Source organism: Lithobates pipiens, unplaced genomic scaffold (genome assembly GCF_037356315.1).
Source record: "Lithobates pipiens isolate NorthernLeopardFrog02 unplaced genomic scaffold, aLitPip1_a1.2 Scaffold_57, whole genome shotgun sequence".
Taxonomy (NCBI): Eukaryota; Metazoa; Chordata; class Amphibia; order Anura; family Ranidae; genus Lithobates; species Lithobates pipiens.
The window spans coordinates 294,633-315,000 of record NW_027507879.1 but is presented as its reverse complement, the minus strand read 5'-3'; the positions used below and the strand labels follow the sequence as shown (position 1 = coordinate 315,000).

The following is a 20,368-nucleotide window of genomic DNA, read 5'->3' as shown; positions in this document are numbered from 1 at the left end:
GTGTATTTTGCACATACTTTGGTTTATTAGATCAGCTAAACAGCGGAGCTTTGGGCTCATTTTATATGTGTGGCTGTTATTGCCACCCCTCTGAAATGTTATTCTTGGTCGATCATTTTTACAGCCAGGTGGCTCGGAGGTGATGGTCTTAGAGAACCCACTGCGCCACGCTGCAACCGCATGTATTATGCAATTATGGCACAGCCTTGTTCACTTGGATGGATCAAATTTGGCAGTGGTACTGCCTGGCAAGCACAACCTGTGTACACGAACATAGCCAGTGGGCATCGAAGGTCAAGTATCTGCACTGTCTATTCTGTTTTAAAGGCTGTTTGCTATACTCTCATTTATACCTTCGCATAGCGGGTCTCCCATGTGGTCGCCTCTGTCTGTTAATCCTTGAATTTGTGGGATCTAGAGCTTGTTTCAGTGCTTTAAATCGTTTAAAGAGGAAGTAAACCCTAATGGGTTTACTTCCTCTTTCATTCCCTGCAAAGGTAAAGCATAATGGACTACTATGCATCGTATCGCATCGCATAGTAGTCCATTATGTGTCACTTACCTGACACAGGAGCCAGCGAAGTCACCGCTGTCCCCTGTAGTTCCGAGCATCCACCTTCTTGGTGGGTCTCGCTGCTCCGGCGCTGTGATTCGCCGGAGCAGCGATGATATCACTCCCGCGCATGCACACAAGAGCCGACACTCGCGGCATATCGCCGCGATCTGCGGCTTACCCAGTGCGCCTGCGCGCTGCTGTCTAAAGGTAAATATCTCCTAAACCGTGTAGGTTTAGGAGATATTTCTTGGACCTACAGGTAAGCCTTAATCTAGGCTTACCTGTAGGCCAAAGTGGTTTGTAAGGGTTTACAACCACTTTAAGCCCTGGACTGGTTTACCCTCTTGATGACCAGGCCATTTTTTTGCGATATGGAACTGCATTAATTTTAGCTGAAATTTGTGCGGTCATGCGACGCTGTACCCAAATAAAACTGATCTTTTTTTCCCACAAATAGAGCTTTCTTTTGGTGGCATTTCATCACCTCTGCGCTTTTGTTTTTTTTTTGTTTTTTTTTGGGTTTGGTTTTTTGCGCTATAAACAAAATTAGTATTCTGCTACATGTTTTTGGTAAAAAATAAATCCCAATAAGCGTATATTGATTGGTTTGTGCAAAAGTTATAGCTTCTACAAACTATGGCATAGATTTATGGACTTATTTTTTGGTTGTTTATACTAGTAATAGCGATTTTTAGCGGGACTGCGGCGGACAAATCTGACACCAAGTGACACTTTTTGCAGACCTGTGACACCAATACAGTGATCAGTGCTAAAATAAAAGCACTGTCACGTTATACATGACATTGGCAGGGAAGGGGTTAACAGGTGCAATCAAACGGTTAAGTGTGTCCCTAGAGCAGTGATGGCGAACCTTGGCACCCCAGATGTTTTGGAACTACATTTCCCATAATGCTCATGCACACTGCAGTGGAGTTGAGCATCATGTGAAATGTAGTTCCAAAACATCTGGGGTGCCAAGATTTGCCATCACTGCCCTAGAGAGCTTTCAAACACTGGGGGGAATGCTGTGACTGGAGGAAAACTGTGATCCATGTTTCTGCTTGGCAGAAGATCTCAATTTTCCTCCCTCACAGAACGGCGATCTGCCTTGTTTGCATAGGCATACCGTCGTCCTGCCGCTCCTGTGAACGATCCCCAGTGACCATCTCGGGCGTTACGACAGCATGCGCGCTCCAGACCCGAGGAGAGAAATCACGTACAGGTATGTACATAAAAAAACCCTGGACCAATTTGCAGCCAAAGGACCAAGCCCCTTTTTGCGATTCGGCACTGCGTCTCTTTAACTGACAATTGCGCGGTCGTGCGACGTGGCTCCCAAACAAAATTGGTGTTCTTTTTTCTCCCACAAATAGAGCTTTCTTTTGGTGGTATTTGATCACCTCTACGGTTTTTATTTTTTGCGCTATAAACAAAATTGGAGTAACAAAATTCAATATTTTTTACTTTTTGCTATAATAAATATCCCCCAAAAATAGGCTGATACGTATTCTACATATTTTTGGTTAAAAAAAAATCGCAATTAGCGATTGAATGGTTTGTGCAAGAGTTATAGCGTTTACAAAATAGGGGATAGTTTTTTATATATATATATATATATATATATATAAATTTTTTTATTTTTACTAGTAATGCCAGCGATTTTTATTGTGACTGCGACATTATGGTGGACACATCATACATTTCTGACACATTTTTGGGACCATTGTCATTTATACAGCAATCAGTGCTATTTAAATGCACTGATTCCTGTGTAAATGACACTGGCAGTGAAGGAGTTAACCACTAGGGGGCAGTGTATGTGTTTATGTATGACGTTATGTGTTTTTTTAATTTTTTTTATTGTAGGGGGGTGTGGCCTGGCATGTGACGTCGCTGATAGTCTGTTCCCTTTTATAGGGAAAGACAATTGGTGACGGCCACACTAGGAAGCACGGGGAGAGGTTTGTTTACACAGACCTCTCCTCGTTCTTCAGCTCTGTGACCCGATCATGGGACACCAGCGGCAATCGGGTCCGCTGGTCCCGTGGCCACGATCACGGAACTCAGGACCGGTCGGGCGCGCTCCCGGCCCACGGCTGGGCACTTAAAAGCAACGTACAGGTACGTGCTTGTGCCCAGCCGTGCCATTCTGCTGACGTAACTTGGCGTGAGGCGGTCCTTAAGTGGCTAAAGGGGTTGTCAACCCTCGTGTTTTTCACCTTAATGCATCCTATGCATTAAGGTGAAAAAACTGCTGATGCTGACCAGCCCCCTATTTTACTCACCTGAGCCCGTTTGTTCCCACGGCGGAGACACGTTCTTCTTCTTTGCATGTTGTCTCGGATCCCGCTGCTGTCAATCAAATTCAATGACGCGGCAGGCGGGGCTCGAGTCCGGCATTCTGTGTCTATGGATTCAAAAGCCGAAGAGAGTTCTCTCCTTACTGCTTTTGCTACCAAACTGAGGCATGTTGGCAGCAGCATGGCTATACCCTACCGTTTTTTGCTTTTTTTTGCCTGCCCAGGGTATAGTGCGCCTTGTAGGCAGCAGTATAACCCAAAGGTTTAAAACTTCTCGTGTCCCTTGATGGACTCCCAAGAACAAAATTTTATTGTAATTGCACAAATTGTATTTATTTTATTAACATAATGTAAGTAATGTTGGGTTGGGGGTTTTATAATCAAAGAAACTATTTCAGTGATATTGTTATAATACCTCAAAATGGCCGCCTTGTTCTAAATCAGATGTTCTGTCACTGTTTATCTGCTGCTCTTCTTTTAGAGGGGAACAGCCTGACTACAGTTTTTTGTACTGTAATGTGTCTCTTTAAATAGATCCATAGTGAATAAGTTGGAATCTGACTGTCGGACAAAGCTGGTAGTCGTCACGTTCAACCTTTTACTTTGGTTCAGTTACTCAGGTGTAACGTTTTGTTATGAATGACAATCGGAGTTTGTGACGAAAGCTGAATAGCAAGGTACTTTTCTGACCTAATATAGCTACATTGTATAATTGTGCTTTCCTTTTTAATGAGGATAAAGTATTTTGCTATTCAGACATATCTTTTTATGCCTTAGAAACAGGGATTGGAATACTAGGGAGATCTTGTGTCTTCTGTATACTGTGAAATAAACCAGAGTAGTAACCTTACCTACTGCTGAGGTACACTGATATGTAACTAGTAAAAGAAGTCTAGCATGCAATAAGATGTTAAAAATCTAGTAACCCAAAGCAGCTATGAGTAAGCACTGATTTCAGTGTGAAACGCGTTAGTTTTTTGCGCCCCCTTTTTTTTGCAGTGAATATTTGATGTGATGTGACCTACGATTTTTTAATAAAATACGGGATTTCAAGTCTTCTTCCAGTGTGCGGCTATCCAGAGTTTTGTTCTGTCTACCAACCCAAAGCAGCTGGTTGGGTATGATTTTTATGAATATAGAGGGGTGGGTCCTGCGCAAATCGTGCCACTCAAATAAATACAGAAATTCAAACTAATATAAATATGTGCATACATATAATGCCGTGAAAAAAATATATAGTTCATAAAACAGCACGGGGTAAAAATATAAAAAATGGAGAAGGGATCAATGATAGAATACTGATAGAATGTCCGCTACTCAAGGCTCCCAGAACTCTCACCTTCAAACGAAGTGAATAAACAAATCAAACAAACTCCAGGATTCTCTTATTTCATTCATTAATAATAGCCATCAGGAAATCCAAAGGAGGGATGTAATGATACAATTCCTGTTGGGTGTCAGAGACAGAGTGATAACTCTCTGGCCATAATTAGTTAACTTTTTAAATCTCTAAATATCCTGTAAAGATTTTGAAAGCTTTGTCTATGGAAAATTTTAGGTACCATTGTATAAGTGCTTGCAATTTTGAGCCTCAACATGTTTGGTATCTGTTTACTTGACGCACTTTTTTTCTCATTCATTCATTGACGGAGACAGCCTTCTTTATTTATAACAATAGGGTTATATCGCCTCCGCAGGAGTAGGACTAGGCAGAACAAAAAGAAAAAAACACTTGACCACTCCCATGGGCCGTCCTCAGTCAGTATATATCATCTTCCCTGCACTTAGGTATTCAGTTTTTTTGTGCCTAGTCAGGGACTTTGTTTCCTGCTGGGGTCGCTAGTCCTGGGAATTTTTTGTTTATTTTTTCTGGTGAGCTCTCCAATCAACTGCCGGGCTGGGCGATGGACTGGACACTTGGTCCAGGGGTCACCCCAATCTGGCCAGCGACCGTGTGCGCAGACCGCAGCTAGTTCGCATACGACCGGGTCTCCTGCCTGTGTCGCAGCGTTCCTCATGGCCTACAGCCCCGACTTTGGTGGCAAGGAGGATCCGTCCGGGAGCGTTGCCTAATTTAGGCCGCCGGCTTTGCGGCCTACCAGTTAGGATGGATCCGTTAAAACAACCATGTGGTTTTGCGGTCTACTAGGCCTCGGGCTGGCACTGCAGGAGTCTGTGTCCCCTGTGAGGGGGGCCCTGTTCTGTGCCCCCCTGACTTTTTGGTATAGCGCTTGGGCAGATAGTCTAGTATAGGGCACTCCTGCCCTCCCCTACCTCCCCCTGTTAAACAATCCTATCTGTCTCTGCTGCACGGATGTGGCCATCTTGTTGGGTTGGCTTCTTATGTCCCTGGTCAGCACATCCCAAGGAATTGGATTTTTCTGGCCTGGATGTGTTTTGGGGGATTTGCTTGTATTTGCCAGCCACTGAGTCTGTTTGTCTGGATGGACCGGACAGATTAGGTCTCTGGGCTATCCTGTCAGGGATCATTTTCCTCCTTTCCCGGTTATGGCACATTCTTCTCCACCACGTAGTGCTTCTTGGACCTTCTGTCATCAGTCAGCCGTTGGGCAAGTTGGCAAGGCGGCCACTGGTCGCCGGTGTACATTTTCACAAGTTCTACAAAGTGGATGGTTTGGCATCTGCGGATGCCTCTTTGGCCACAAGCTTCTTTTGCAAGCCGCTGTTTGTTTTAGAAGGTCTATTCCCTCTTGAAGGCATATCGTTCAGATTGGGTTCCAGCTTGTCCTGGGTGAAGTCCCTGTTACCTGGTTGGCTCTTGTATTAGCTTGGGATTTTTGTTTTCCCTCATGTTGGCATTGCTTTGTGACGTCCATATCATTATGAATAAAGAAGGCTGTGTCCGTCAATGAACAAAATGAGAAAATAGGATTTTTTACTTGGCGTAAAATCCCTTTCTCGAAGTTCATTAACCGACACAGCACCCACCCCTCTATGGAGTTGTTTTTTGATACTTCTATTACTGCTTACTACTAAACGAAATACCTAGTGCAGGGAGGGGGTTATACGCTGACTAAGGACGGCCCATGGGAGTCGCCAAGTGTTTTGTTCTGCCTAGTCCGACTCCTGCGGAGGCGATATAACCCTATCGTTATGAATAAATAAGGCTGTGTCTGTCAATGAACTCAGAGAAACTGATTTTAAGCTAAGTAAAAAAAATCATATTTTTATGTTAGAAAAAATGGGTATTCTATTGCTTTTATAAATACTAAAAATAAATGTAGTGTGTTTTTTTTTTTTTTTTTTCTCCCTTCTATAAATGCATGTGTTCAATAAAACAGTTGCACCAATATCATGCAATATAGGAAATTGCAATAGCCGGCATTTTATTTTACAGAACCTCTGAAAATATATAACTGTATGGTAGATTATTTAAATTTTGGTCCTTGCTTACAGCTCCCTGCACGACAGAAGCTAGCCAACCGGCTTCTGTCAAACAGGCATGCTGGAAAACAAGCATGCGATCGGCATCCCATCAGCACTGCAAGCGCTGACCGATGCGTTGTGGTACATGGTGTAGGAGGTTGTTCTCCTGTCAGAACCGTACTAACATTGCTTGTGTTAGTACAGTGATCTGTCGTTTTTTTTTTTTTCATTTAGCTTGCTGGGTTGGACGAAAGAATTTGGTGTGCACCAGGCTCTGCACTCACTCTAACACTTTACCATTTTGTTTAAATCGCTTACCTTATCTTAACCAGAATGCCGCGGCTAAATATACCAGTGCCCCAGTCTAGGCCCCTTTTCACACACGCGGATCTGTTTTCACGGACTCCGCTTGCTTCGAAGTGATCAATCTGCTGAGCCAGTGGATGACATGTCTGTCTCTGCACACTGTGCAGGGACCAACCTGTCAGAGCTCCGCTCTCCTCTATGGTGGATCGGATGACAATGGACCGCTTGGCCGTTTTTCATCCGATCCGCCAGACGGATTAAAAATAGGGTCACCATCCATCTGCATGGAGCGGATGTCAGCGGCCATGTCACCGCTGACATCCGTCGCTTCATAGAGGTACATGGAGCGTCCGTTCAGGTCCCCCTGAAAGACTGACAGGGGGACCTGCATGGTCCACATGTGTGAAAGAGGCCTCTTTCAGGTTTCATCTTTGAGTGGACTACAGTCATTTTAAAACTGGGGCCTTTTTATTATAGGTTATATACTAAGGCACTTTATAGATAAAAAGTTGTTTAATGAAGATAACCCACAGGCAAAGAGCCTTCATTTATTATCCAGCTCTGTTTTTCGGTAGTTTTCTGACTTTTAGTTTCTTAGAGGCTAGGGAAGGGGACTTAACCACTTCAATACTGGGCATTTTCATCCCCTTCCTGCCCAGGCCAATTTTCAGCTTTCAGCGCTCTCACACTTTAAAAGACAATTGCGTGGTCATGCAACACTGGACCCATATGACATTGCATTTATTTAATTTTATTTTTTTTAAGCTTTCTTTTGGTGGTATTTAAAGCGGTGTTCCACCCTAAAGTGGAACTTCTGCTCATCTGAACCCCCCCCCCCCCCCCCTCCAGTGTCAGAGTTGGCACCTTTCAGGGGGGAGGGGGGGTGCAGATACCTGTCTAAGATATTTTCACCCACTTCCGGGCATAGACTCCCATGGGAATCTATGCTGTTTCCTGTCCCAGTGCGCTGAGACACACACGGGTCCCAGAGACAGTGCGGACCATTCCCATTGCGCTGCGCGACTCGCGCATGCACAGTAGGGAACTGGGAAGTGAAGCCGCAACGCTTCACTTCCTGATTCCCTCACCGAGAATGGCGGCGGCAGCAGCCGAGAGCCGAGCGATCGATCAGCCTCGGCTGCCGACATCGCTGGACCCTGGGACAGGTGAGTGTCCATTTATTAAAAGTCAGCAGCTGCTGTATTTATAGCTGCTGGCTTTTTTAATATTTTTTTTTAAAGTGGAATCCCTCTTTAATCCCCCCTTTTTTTTTCTTTTTTCTTTTTTTAGAAATGAAAAAAGACAGAATATTTTGAAAAAAGAAAAAAAAATGTTTTCTTGTTTTGTGTTATAAAATTTTGCAAATAATTTTTCTCCTTCACGTATATGTGTGCTGATGAGGCTGCACTGATGGGCTGCTATAATGGGCAATGTTGGGGCTGCACCGATAATCAGGACATTGATCACTGCCCTAAATATCAGTGTAAATGTCCCTGTCACACATGCAGGGGGGCACAAGCTCTCCTCTCCTCCTCATGCTTTTGCTTTATAATGCTTTGACCTATTTGTATATAATTTAATGATCTATTTGATGTTGCTAACAGACATTTTTGATTTTGTCTTTTTTTTTTTTTCTTTCTAGTTAACTGGGAGACTGTTTGGCGAGCAAACACCACCAAGAAGTTCCTGGTGCACACAGACATGAACAGAAATGTGGGCCTGCTACGAATATTCCCTGGAATTACTGCTGCCACTGTATGTCTGTCTATCCCTTCTTTTTCTATACACCTTCACAAGGCATACTTATTTTAGTCTTAGGAAGCCAAGAGATGATGATAACATTTTTTTTATATATAATATAATATAATATAATTTTTTTTTTTTAATTCAAACCGTTTTTAATTTTTTTTATTTTTTTTAACGGTTTGAATAAAAAAAAAAAAAATCTGACCCGATTGCCCCATCCACACATCAAGGTGACTTTGTATTCTGACAGCGAGGGAGACATTCTCTGTCACAGTACACTCCATCAGGTCTGCAGATTCTATGCAAATGCAAAGCTAGGAAGGTATGTATATTGGCACTTGTATGACTCGAGATGGATGAGGATTTAAAGAAAGTGGATAAAATTGTGGCCTCACCATTTATGTCTGTAACCCAGTGCTGCCCCTACGCTCAGTAGTAGAGGAACCCAGCTACAGAAAGGCTGTGAATGCTGACTAGCACAGCAGATGCTGGGGCTGTAGAAAGTCCACACAGCATCTGGGGGTCTGTGGTAGTTGAGGTTTGAGATGTGTGTGTGGGGGGGGGTGTTTAACAAAAAAAAAAAAAAATGAACATGCAGGGCAAAGCAATAGGTTGCTTTAACCACTTTCAGACCGGACCATTTTGCTGGTCAATGACCAGAGGTCTTTTTACACTTTGGCACTGCGCTGCTTTAACTGGTAATTGCGCGGTCATGCAATGTTGTACCCAAACAAAATTTGCATCCTTTTTTTCCCACAAATAGAGCTTTCTTTTGAAGGTATTTGACTGACTCTGCGTTTTTTATTTTTGGCGATATAAACGTAAAAAGACCGCAAATTTTGATAAAAAAATATTTTCTACTTTTTGTTATTAGAAAAATCCAATAAACTCAATTTTAGTCATACATTTAGGCCAAAATGTATTCAGCCACATGTCTTTGGTAAAAAAAAAAGTCAATAACTGTATATTTATTGGTTTGCGCAAAAGTTGTCACATCTACAAACTAAGGTACATTTTCTGGAATTTACGCAGCTTTTAGTTTATGACTGCCTATCTCATTTCTTGAGGTGCTAAAATGGCAGGACAGTACAAAACCCCCCCAAATGACCACATTTTGGAAAGTAGACCCCCTAAGGAAATTGATAAGAGGCATGTTGAGCCCATTGAATATTTTTATTTTTTTTATTTTATTTTTTTACACAAAGTTGTCACTAAATGATATATTGCTCACACATGCCATAGTTATATGTGGAATTGTACCCCAAAATACATTCTGCTGCTTCTCCTGAGTACGGGGATACCACATGTGGTCGACTTTTTGGAAGCCTAGCCGCGTACGGGGCCCCGAAAACCAAGCACCGCCTTCAGGATTTCTAAGGGCATACATTTGTAATTTCACTCCTCACTACCTATCGCAGTTTTGAAGGCCATAAAATGCCAAGATAGCACAAAACACCCACAAATGACCCCATTTTAGAAAGTAGACACCCCAAGCTATTTGCTGAGAGGCATGTTGAGTCCATGGAATATTTTATATTTTGCCACAAGTTGCGGGAAAATTACAAACTTTTTTTTTTTTTTTTTTACAAAGTTGTCACTAAATGATATATTGCTCACACATGCCATGGGCATATGTGAAATGACACCCCAAAATAAATTCTGCTGCTTCTCCTGAGTACGGGGATACCACATGTGTGGGACTTTTTGGGAGCCTAGCCGCGTAGGGGGCCCCGAAAACCAAGCACTGCCTTCAGGATTTCTAAGGGTGTAAATTTTTGATTTCACTCCTCACTACCTATCGCAGTTTTGAAGGCCATAAAATGCCAAGATGGCACAAACCCCCCCAAATGACCCAATTTTGGAAAGTAGACACCCCTAAATTTAGGGGTACACTAGTGAGACTCTCAGGTAAAAAAGCACCTAGGCTGTCAGCGACTGTATCAAAACGCTACAAAAAAAAACTGTTAGCGATCGCAGGGATCAGGCCTGACTCTGCGAACGCTGCAGTTATGTGTGTTGTGTTTTGTAAGTGACAGTGATCGATCGATACTGCACTTGGGTGGGCTGGGCTGGTATTGGCGGAGGGGCTAAACGCAGTTGCTAGCAGGTATCTGGGCTGATCCCGCTAACAATGCATTTTGGGAAACCTAAACTGCTGGCGACGCTAATATAGATCTGATCAGATACTATATTACTAAGGGAGGTGTATGCTTTGCGCGTGGGTGTTAGCGGTACTGGCACTAACCTGACGCTGCCTGGGGCGACGCAGACCTTATCTGACCCTCAAACTTGGATCACCCGCCGGGTGATCAGGGGGTTAAACCTTTATTAGGTAATAAATGGCGGGTGCCCTGAAACTATAAAAAAATAACTAACCAACCAGCGTCACCTGTAACAGTTATATGGTGATCACTGGTGAAAGGGTTAACTAGGGGGCAATCAGGGGGGCTTTATGCGGTAGTATATGGGGGTCCCTGGCGCTATAAAAAGCTGCGGCGAACCTAAATACCTACCTGCCTAACTAGCGTCACCTGTGACACTAATACAGCGATCAGAAAAACGATCGCTTATTAGGCTGGGTTCACACTGGAGCGATGCGGGAACGCCGCGAATCCGCGGCAGGTTCCCACATTGCATGCCTCCCGGCGGCAGTTCACACTGCCCTATGCGAACTGCTGGGAGTGTCAGTGAAATGTTAATGACCCCTCCAGATCAGTTCGCATATCGCAGTGCGATCTGCAAACTCGGACAGGAATCGGATCGCATGGTGTGAACACCCATGCGATCCGATTCTGCTGCGGACCAAAAAAAGGGTCCCGTGCGAGTTTGCTGAACTCGCATCGCACAGAGATCGGATGTGATTTGCACTACAGTGCGGTGCGAATCACATCCGTTCTCATAAACCGCTGCAATGTGAACCCAGCCTTAGCGACACTGGCGACGGGGGGTGATCCCGGAGTTAAACCTTTATTGGGGGGGTTAAGGGGGTACCCTAGAGCTAAAGGTGGCTAACCCTAACTGCCCAACAGTTATTGCAGTCACAAATGACGCCAATGCAATAATAAAAAATAAAAAAAATGCAATTGGTGTCACTGTGACTGGGGGTGCAGGGGTGATCGGGGGGTGAAGGGGGGGTGAAAGTGTGCCTGGCGTGTTCTACTGTGTAGTGTAGTGTTGGTGCAACTCACCGATCCTCTCTCCTCGGTGCCGGAACGAAAAATACCGACACGGATGAGAGATTACATCACTTCCTCTGCCTGTGTTTACATTACAGGAGAGGAAGTGATGTCATGCTGCAATTCCATTCGTCAGGAGCGATCGTGAGGGGGTGGCCATGAATGAATGGCCGCCCCCTCATCCCGGATCGCTCCTGAATGGATTCCGACCGCCGTTGGCACCGGGGGGGGGCCCGATCAGGCCCCCCACCCGCGGGAAGGCAGGGACGTACATGTACGCCCATATGCTTGCCCGTGCCATTCTGTCGACGTACATCGTCGTGCGGCGGTCGGCAACTGGTTAACTGACCGCTACCACCAGCAGCTTATATTTTCCTTGGCTTTACTCCCCATCAACTGGGAATGTAGCTCTTTAAATATAAATCTCTGGTGGGGTAACAATTGAAGTGAACGTGTGGCTTGCCCTGTGTTATATCTTCTGGGTTTGAATTGCTGATCAAGACTGTGCATGTCTTGACTGAAACCCCAGTAAAAGACTATGTTTACACTGTTGACCATTTTAAAATGTTTACAGACAGCACTGTAATGGAGATATTAACTCTTTTTATTCACCCAGGTAAAGGCTTTCCTTCAGCCACCAATGGAGGGCATTGTGCTGGAGACCTATGGCAGTGGAAATGCCCCAGACTGCCGAATTGATCTGCTTCAGGAGCTAAAAGCTGCCACGGAACGTGGACTGATTATCATTAATTGCACTCAGTGTTTGCGTGGTTCTGTTACAGTGTCATATGCAACAGGAAAGGTTGGTAGTTTTATTACAGCTGTCTGTTGCAATTAACACACTACTTTCTTCCTTGTTCAAAATTCGAATTTATGTGAATCTGACAATCCATACAAAGAGGTTTTCTCTTTAATTTAAAAGGGCCAGTGAGAAACGAGCAGCGTGGCTCCTAAAGCTGTTGGTGTAGTGGAGAATGCTGGAACTTGTAGTTTAACCACTGCAGAGTTCAAACTAATCACTATATGGCTTAATTTTTCGGAGAGGCTTGCAATTTCGATACCCCCCAACCACTTTAAACTAAAAATGCGCCTGGGGGACATGGCTTGCATAGCTGCTTACGCCGTACAATTGGCCTGGCCATGTGATAAACCAATGGGTTCAGTATATTGAATTGATGCTGCAGGATTAGTATGTAAATCAGGGGTTCTAGCTATAATCTAGAAAATAACTAAATAATACAGCGCACAAATGCAAAAAAAAACATTTACCTCCAGGCTTATTTAACCCTTTCATGACTAAGCTTATTTTTGGCATTTGTTTACAAGTTAAAATCCATATTTTTTTTTGCAAGAAAATTACTTTGAACCCCCAAACATATTTATATATATTTTTTTTTAGCAGTGACTCTAGAGAATAAATGCAGATTGTTGCAATATTTTATGTCACACGGTATTTGCGCAGCTGTGTTTTAAACGTAACTTTTTGGGAAAAGGGACAGTTTCATTAATTTAAAAAAAACGACACAGTAAATTTAGCCCAATTTTTTTGCATAATGTGAAAGATAATGTTACGCCGAGTAAATAGATACCAAACATGTCACACTTTATAATTGCAAGCACTCGTGGAATGACGACAAACTACGGTACCTAAAAATCTCAATAGGTGACGCTTTAATTTTTTTTTACGGTTACCAGGTTAGAGTTGCAGAGGGGGTCTAGTGCTAGAATTATTGCTCTCGCTCTGATGATCATGGCGATACCTCACATGTGTGATTTGAACACCGTTTACATATGCAGGCGCGACTTCTGTATGCGTTTTCTTTGCTGCGCAAGCTCACGGGGACGGTGGGCGCTTTAAAAAAAATTTTTTTTTTTATTTTAAAATTAATAAATTGTTTTAAAAAAAGAAATTTTATCACTTTTATTGCTGTCACAAGGAATGTAAACATGCCTTGTGACAGTAATAGGAAGCGACAGGTACTCTTTATGGAGGGATCGGGGGTCTAAAAGACCTCCAATGCCTCCTTTACACTTCAAAGTATTTAGATCGCCGTTTTCAGCGACTCTGAATGCTGTATATATTTTTTAATCCGGCGCCATTGGCAGCCGAGTAAACGGGAAGTGACGTCATGACGTCGCTTCCGAGTTTACTATTAGGAGACTGGAATGAAGCCACTTACGGCTTCATTCCAGTCCCTGCCCAGCAGCCGGAGGCATCGTATTGTGTATCGGTGCTCCCGATTGAGCGGGAGCACCGGTAAGAGCGGCCCTTCCCGATCCTCCGGCATAACAGCCGAGCGGCTTTTAGCCGCATCGGTTGTTATGACTGGAAAGCCAATCCCCCTCTGTGAAAAAACGGTACCGGGATGATGCCTGCAGATGCGGGCATCATCCCGGTATAACCCCCGGAAGCAGAGTACGCACATGTGCGTACGCTCGGCGGCAAGGGGTTAAAACGCCTAGACATTTTCAAAAAACATTATAAAAAAATATGGGGATTTGGTCACACCATATTGCTATACGGTGCTTAAGCCCACTCACAGCAACAAAGTACCCCATGATTAGTGGGTCCTACACTATCCACAGACTGGGATATCCTGCTTCTCTAAACCATGGGAGCAATACACTCCTCTATATGGGTGAACTAGAGGTCTCCACCCATGACACAGGTGGACGCTAATGAGAGGTACTAATGAGGGAGTGAGGTGCTCCGCACCCAAAAAAAATTTAGTCAGAATCCATACAGTAGACAAAAAAGATATTTGGGGGGCAACCCCTAAAAGATGCATTAAAGATGCAAATGTATTTTCTCTTTCACTCACTGACTGACTCGGCTCCATTAATCTTGACCATAGGGTTGTTTCGCCACCTTCAGGAGAGGACTAGGCATAACATGTTATACATGTAAAACAGAACTTTACAGTTCTGACCAGGGGGCAGTCTCTCCAGTAACATTCTCTCAGCCTGGGGTTTCCCTCTCCTCCCTTCTCTCCCTATCTCATCCCCCCGTGGGGGATGCTGCATGACGGGCTGCTGAGCAATGTGTGTGCCTGTAGCCGGGGGTCCCCTGGGGGATCTCACCTTGGATGGGGGGCTGGGTGGCTATGTCCCTGGGTGTCTGTGGTCTCCCCGCTGGGTGTCTGGAGGTCTGCATGTGCCGATCGCCATATCGCTATTCAAGAGATCCTTGGGCAGACGCGCTGGTAGCTCCATGGGATCAGTACCAACTGATCTACGTTTTTCCTCCGCTAAAACTGTTACCACGCCTGCTCCGCAGAGTAGAGGCCAAGGGGATTCCTGTGATACTGATTGCCCCAGATTGGCCTCAGTGTCCCTGGTATGCCTGGTTGTGGACGCTCCCTGGCGACTACCGTTACGAGAAAACCTTCTGTGTGTAGGTCCGATTCTCCGTCCTGATTTACCATTGCTGGATTTAACGGCATGGCTGTTGAGAGCTAGGTGCTAAGGAACCCCAGGGCCTGTCAGACTCTTTGATTTAAACTGTGTTGTGGGCACAAAAATCTTCTTCTCGGAAGATATACCATCGTACCTGGAAGGCTTACATCTCCATGTGTGAGGAGAAGCGGTGGCGTCTGCGCACCTATTCCATTTCCAGGATCCTGCTGTTCTTACAGCGAGGAGTAGACCAGAAATTGGCTTTAAGCACCATTAAGGGACAAATATCAGCTTTGGCTGTTTTTTTTTTCCCACGACCCCTGGCATCTCATTCTCTAGTGAGCACCTTTATTCTGGCCTGTAGTACCTCGGGTCCATACACCTTTGCCTCCGTTGGATCTGAACCTGGTGCTATCGGCTCTTCAGAAACCGCCGTTTGAGAACATCAGGGAAGTTCCCTTGTTGACTCTTTCGCAGAAAGTGGTCTTCCTAGTGGCCATTACATAGGCCAGGAGGGTTTCGGAACTGGTGGCCTTGTCTTGCAAGTCGTCCTATCTGGTTATCCATAAGGATAAGGTGGTGTTGCGTCCACAACCTTATTTTCTGCCGAAGATGGTTTCGGCATTTCACATCAATGAAGACCTTGTGTTACCATATCTCTGTCCTAAACCAACACATCCTAAGGAGGTGGCCCTTCATTCCCTGGATGTGGCCCGGGCTCTAAGGGTATATTTGTCTGCCACGGTTCCCTTTCAGAAGTCAGACTCTGTTCGTTTCAGTAGCTGGTCCGAAAAAAGGTATGGTGGTCTTGGCCGCCATTTCCAGGTGAATCAGATAGATTGTGGTACAGTCCTATGCCTTGAAGGGTCAGGTGCCCCCCTTTCCTGTCACTGCCCATTCCACCAGGGCAATCAGAGCCTCTTGGGTTTTCCGACATCCGAAGTGTCAGTCGCTCTAGTGTGTAAGGCGGGTGACTTGGTCGTCCGTTCACACTTTTACCAAATTCCACAAATAGGATGTAAGCGCATATTCAGATGCATGCTTTGGCTGCAAAGTTTTGCAGGTGGCCGTGTAATGTTGCAATTCTGCACTCTTTCCTCTGTTTTAAAGAAACAGTTATTTTGAGTATTAATGCACTGTTGCATTTGTTGTCCGCAAGTTCTGATGCAGTTAGTTAAGATGGTGACTCCCCTGTTAGGGAACACCTTTGGTTGTGGGTGAAGTGTTTTTTTTAGCTGTTCCCACCCCTTGTTATGGCACTGCTTGGGGACATGCCTACGGTTAAGATTAATGGAGCTGTGTTGGACAGTAAACGAAAGAGAAAATAGGCTTTTTGTACTCGCCGTAAAATAATTTTCTCTGAAGTTCACTGACTGACACAGCACCCTCCCCTCCTTTTGGTTTACATTTATACTGCTTGTTGACGTACTGAGATGCAGGAAGCAGGCTGAGGGGTTATTACTAGAGGGACCGCCCCCTGGGCAGAACTGTAAAGTTCTGTTTTTTCACATGTATAACATGTTCTGCCTAGTCCTCTCCTGAAGGTGGCGTAATAACCCTACGGTCAAGATTAATGGAGCTGTGTCAGTCAGTGAACTTCAGAGAAAAGGATTTTACGGTGAGTATAAAAATCCTATTTTTCCTTGTTAAAAAAAAAAAAAAACTTTATTTAAGGTGTTGCTTGGATTGGACCTCCCCTACAGCACCATATGCTTTCCTTGGGATCACTTTGGTCTCTCTGCCTGGCAGAAACCACCGTTTGAACCCATTGGAGAACTCCCTTCCTCACAAAGTAGCCTCCTTAGTGGCTATGTAGTCTGTCAGATGTATCTCTGAACTAGCAGCTTTTTCTTGTAAGGAATAATTTATTGGTCCTAGACCTACTTTTCTTCCTAAGTTGGTATCCAACTTCCACAAAGACATAGTTCTTACCCCTTTGTGCCCTGCTTCTAAGCACCTTAAAGAGATAGCTCTGCTAATGTCCAGACAATGAAGCGCAAACAAAGCTTATCTAAAAGCGACAGCTTCTATAAAACAGACGGATTTTCTCTCGGTCTTGTCCTCAGGGCCTTACAAAGGACATCATGCCTCAACATCCACTCTTGCCAGGTGGATAAGACAACTCATCAGAAGAACTTACACTCTAGACACATCCAGCACTCTTGCGTGCTTACTCCACCAGATCTGTGGGTGTTTTCTGGGTATTCCAACATCAGCCTTCTGACCAGCTTTGCAAGGCCACCACCTGGCCTTCAGTTGATATCTTCTTCGAGTTCTCTTTGGTAGACGTCCAGGTTTCTATGGATGCAGTTTTCAGACAGAAGATTCCTGCAGCAGCACTCTGAGTTGGGTCTGTTGACCCTTGTTGTTGGGCCTATTGGCACAGTCCTGTTTTGCCTTGTTGTTGCCCACCTTTCTTAAGCTCCAAAATGCTGGAGGAGGAAAAAAAAAATTCTCTGTGGAGATGGTCCACATCCCCGCTACAAGTCGCCTAAGGCTCAAAGTTCTGGAGCTTTTTTTTGCCGCTCGAATCAGACAGATTGTTCCATAGAAATGCATGAAAACGCTTGATTCATGCATTTTTTTTCCCCGTGTTTTTTAGTACATTTTGTTGCGTGTTTCTGAGCATTTTTCTGCTCCAATGCAATAATAAAAATATAAATTGTAAATAAAATGCATAAATAATAATTATAAATAAAAAAAACTCCTAGCCCTACTATTAATCCATAACCTAACAAAATAAATAAGCAAATAAAATACATAAATGTACCCCTAGCCATAATCTTGAACCCTTTACAAAAAAAATAAAACCGTATAAAGGTAATAAAGATTAATAAACAAAAGTGGATAAAAAAAAAAGCTGAAAAAACAGTAACAAATGATGTAACAGATGATATTTTTATCTATTGCCTAATAAAAACCGCCAAAGTTCAAAAACACTTTTCAAAAATACCCATACAAAAGCTTAAACGCTCAAAAATACATTTGTCTCCTGTTACTCTGCATTGCTTGCTAAAAAAAGACAGAATTTTCATGGAGTTGGGTAGGGTTATAGTGGGTACGCTGGGGGAAAGGGTGCCGCTTGTCCATCAAAACTTTGCCTGTGTCCAGTCACTGGATAGTACCGGCCTGTGTCCTGTACTGTACTGTCAGGTATGGAATTTACGGATAAGTCAAAATTCCTCTTCCTTTTTTCTATACTTTCAGAAAACGTACTTTGCCTTAAAGATGAAAACAAATGCATCCACTGCATCAAATAACTTACAAATATTTATTATATTTTTAGTTTAAAATCATCTTTAAAGCATGTGAAGGCCTTACTAAGGTGCTTGGCAAAGCATTTGGAAAAATTCAGCGACACAAAATAAATCCCTGTTCTCCATACCATTGTGAAAAAGGCTCAGGACAGCCGCTGTATAGAAGGCACTGTTGGTTGCAGGGGCATAACTAGAAATCACAGGGCCCCATAGCAAAATATTTTATGGGCCCCCACCCTCACCCAGGGCTGGCTCCAGAGTCTATTCTCGGGATGGGCCCTGCTAGAAAATACTTTTTTTGTGGGCAATTGCTGATGTTGGCACTTCAATCATCATGGCACCATGGTTGGTATGGTGTCAGGATGATTGAAACGCATTATTTCTATTACATTGTTATAGAAAATGAAATAGTTCAACTCGCCATAATGCAGAATTGGTGAGAGCCCCAAGTGTTTCTCTTGCCACCATTGCCTGCCACCAGCTGCGGATTGTCCACTTGTCACATGTTGCGGATTGTCCACTTGCCATGTCACCTGTCACACATTGCGGATTGTCACAAGTTGCAAATTGTCCACTATCACCTGCCACCCATTGCGGATTGTGCGCTTGCCACATCACTTGCCACCCGTTGCAGATTGTCCACTTGCCACAACACCTGCCACAAGTTGCGCATTGACCACTTGCAACATCACCTGCCACACATTGCGGTTTGTCCACTTGCCACTTCACCTGCCACAAGTTTCAGATTGTCACTTTCCTGCTAAGGTAGGGAATGGGGATTGTCACTTCTGTTTGCCAGTCTGAGTCAGGCAGCAGAGAGATGATGTAATCTCTCTGCTGCCTGCACATTGAGTGAGGGCGGAACTGCCAGGATGCAGGATGTCATCTCTCTGCTCTGCTACCCACTAATTGGCCACCCACCGAGCCTCCCAGCTGGCAGCTCTCCCTCAGTGTGACTGTACGAGCACCGAGCAGACTGGCAACTCACTGGGCCCTCCTCGGCTGCGGGTCCCATAGTGTCTGCATGGGTCGTTATGGCGGTAGTTCTGCCACTGATTGGTTGCTTGTTTCGATCTCCCTAGAGATGTCCTTTTCTGCCACTTTGCTGAAGCTTTCAAAAGTGGTGACTTTCTTAAAGCTGGTACTTTAACACAGCTAGGAGAATGCACAGGAGGTTGCTCCCGCATAAACATTGCACTTCGGGGATAGAGGCCTTGGGATGTGTTTCAGAACACTGCCCAGATTTTCTGTAAACCCAGTAATTGATAAGTATCCAAATTGTATTGGTCTGAATTTAGAAAATGTATACTGATACTCTGGGTCACTATGCTCTAGTCTAGGAATATAAACTTGTTGTTATACGGTTAGCGATGTGGGGTAAGTCTTGCAAGGGTCACCAGCTCTTGATGACAAAAACCACCAGCTGTGTTTCAGGGGATGAGTACATTACACTAAAGAGAAGTCTCACGAAAATTATTTTATGTACCTGTGGATTGTAAGGTGCTTTGGGGCTAGGTACAATCAAATTGTTTTATTTCTCTGTAAATTGGTCCTATGTAAAGTCCTATTTACAGTATATGTATTTATTGTGATATTTTCTGCTTTTTGTAGGCTCTTTCGGTGGTTGGGGTCATACCAGGGTGCGATTTAACTCCAGAGGCAGCACTAGGAAAGCTTTCGTACGTCTTGGGTAAAACGCACCTCAGCCTGGAGCAGAAGAAACAGGTAAGACCAGGGAATCTGGACTTTATGTAGCTTTTAGGTTACCTGGATACCTTGTGTACATTTTACAGCATGCCATGGTTCCTAAAAGCACTGGAGGCCACAAAGGCTTACACAGATGATCAGTTGCAAGGGTTGTAACTAGGGCTGCAACCAACGATTTTTTTCATAATCTATTAGTTAGTTGATTTATTGTTTCGATTAATCTGTTAAAAAAAAAAAGTGGGTCAAATCCATGTTCATTTTCAACCACCGTGACGGGAAAATTTGTAAATAAAAAACTTCTTAGTCAAAAGACTCTTCAGACAGTGGATGTGGTTTTCGTTCTGAAATTACATTAATTTTAAAAACAGAATGTTAAAAACAAGTGAAAATTTCAAACAAAATTTTTTCATTCGGTGAATGTACAAAGATTTTTCATCGGAATATTCTCATCTGAAAATTGATCTGTGAGCCCAGCATAAGGCTCGGTGCACACCTATGTGGTTTGCTTTTGATCTGTTTCTGCCGTGCTTTTTGCTG

At 44.0% G+C, this 20,368-nt stretch overlaps 1 protein-coding gene across 1 annotated transcript in view; it reads left to right on the top strand.

Annotated features, from left to right (window-relative positions):
• Window positions 1-20,368, top strand: part of ASPG (asparaginase) — a gene marked incomplete in the record, with an annotated part of 142,614 nt that overhangs the window by 56,705 nt on the left and 65,541 nt on the right. The window contains 3 exon segments of the mRNA XM_077467569.1: window positions 8,192-8,304; window positions 12,088-12,273; window positions 19,736-19,849. Coding sequence (XP_077323695.1) covers window positions 8,192-8,304; window positions 12,088-12,273; window positions 19,736-19,849 — 413 coding nt within the window.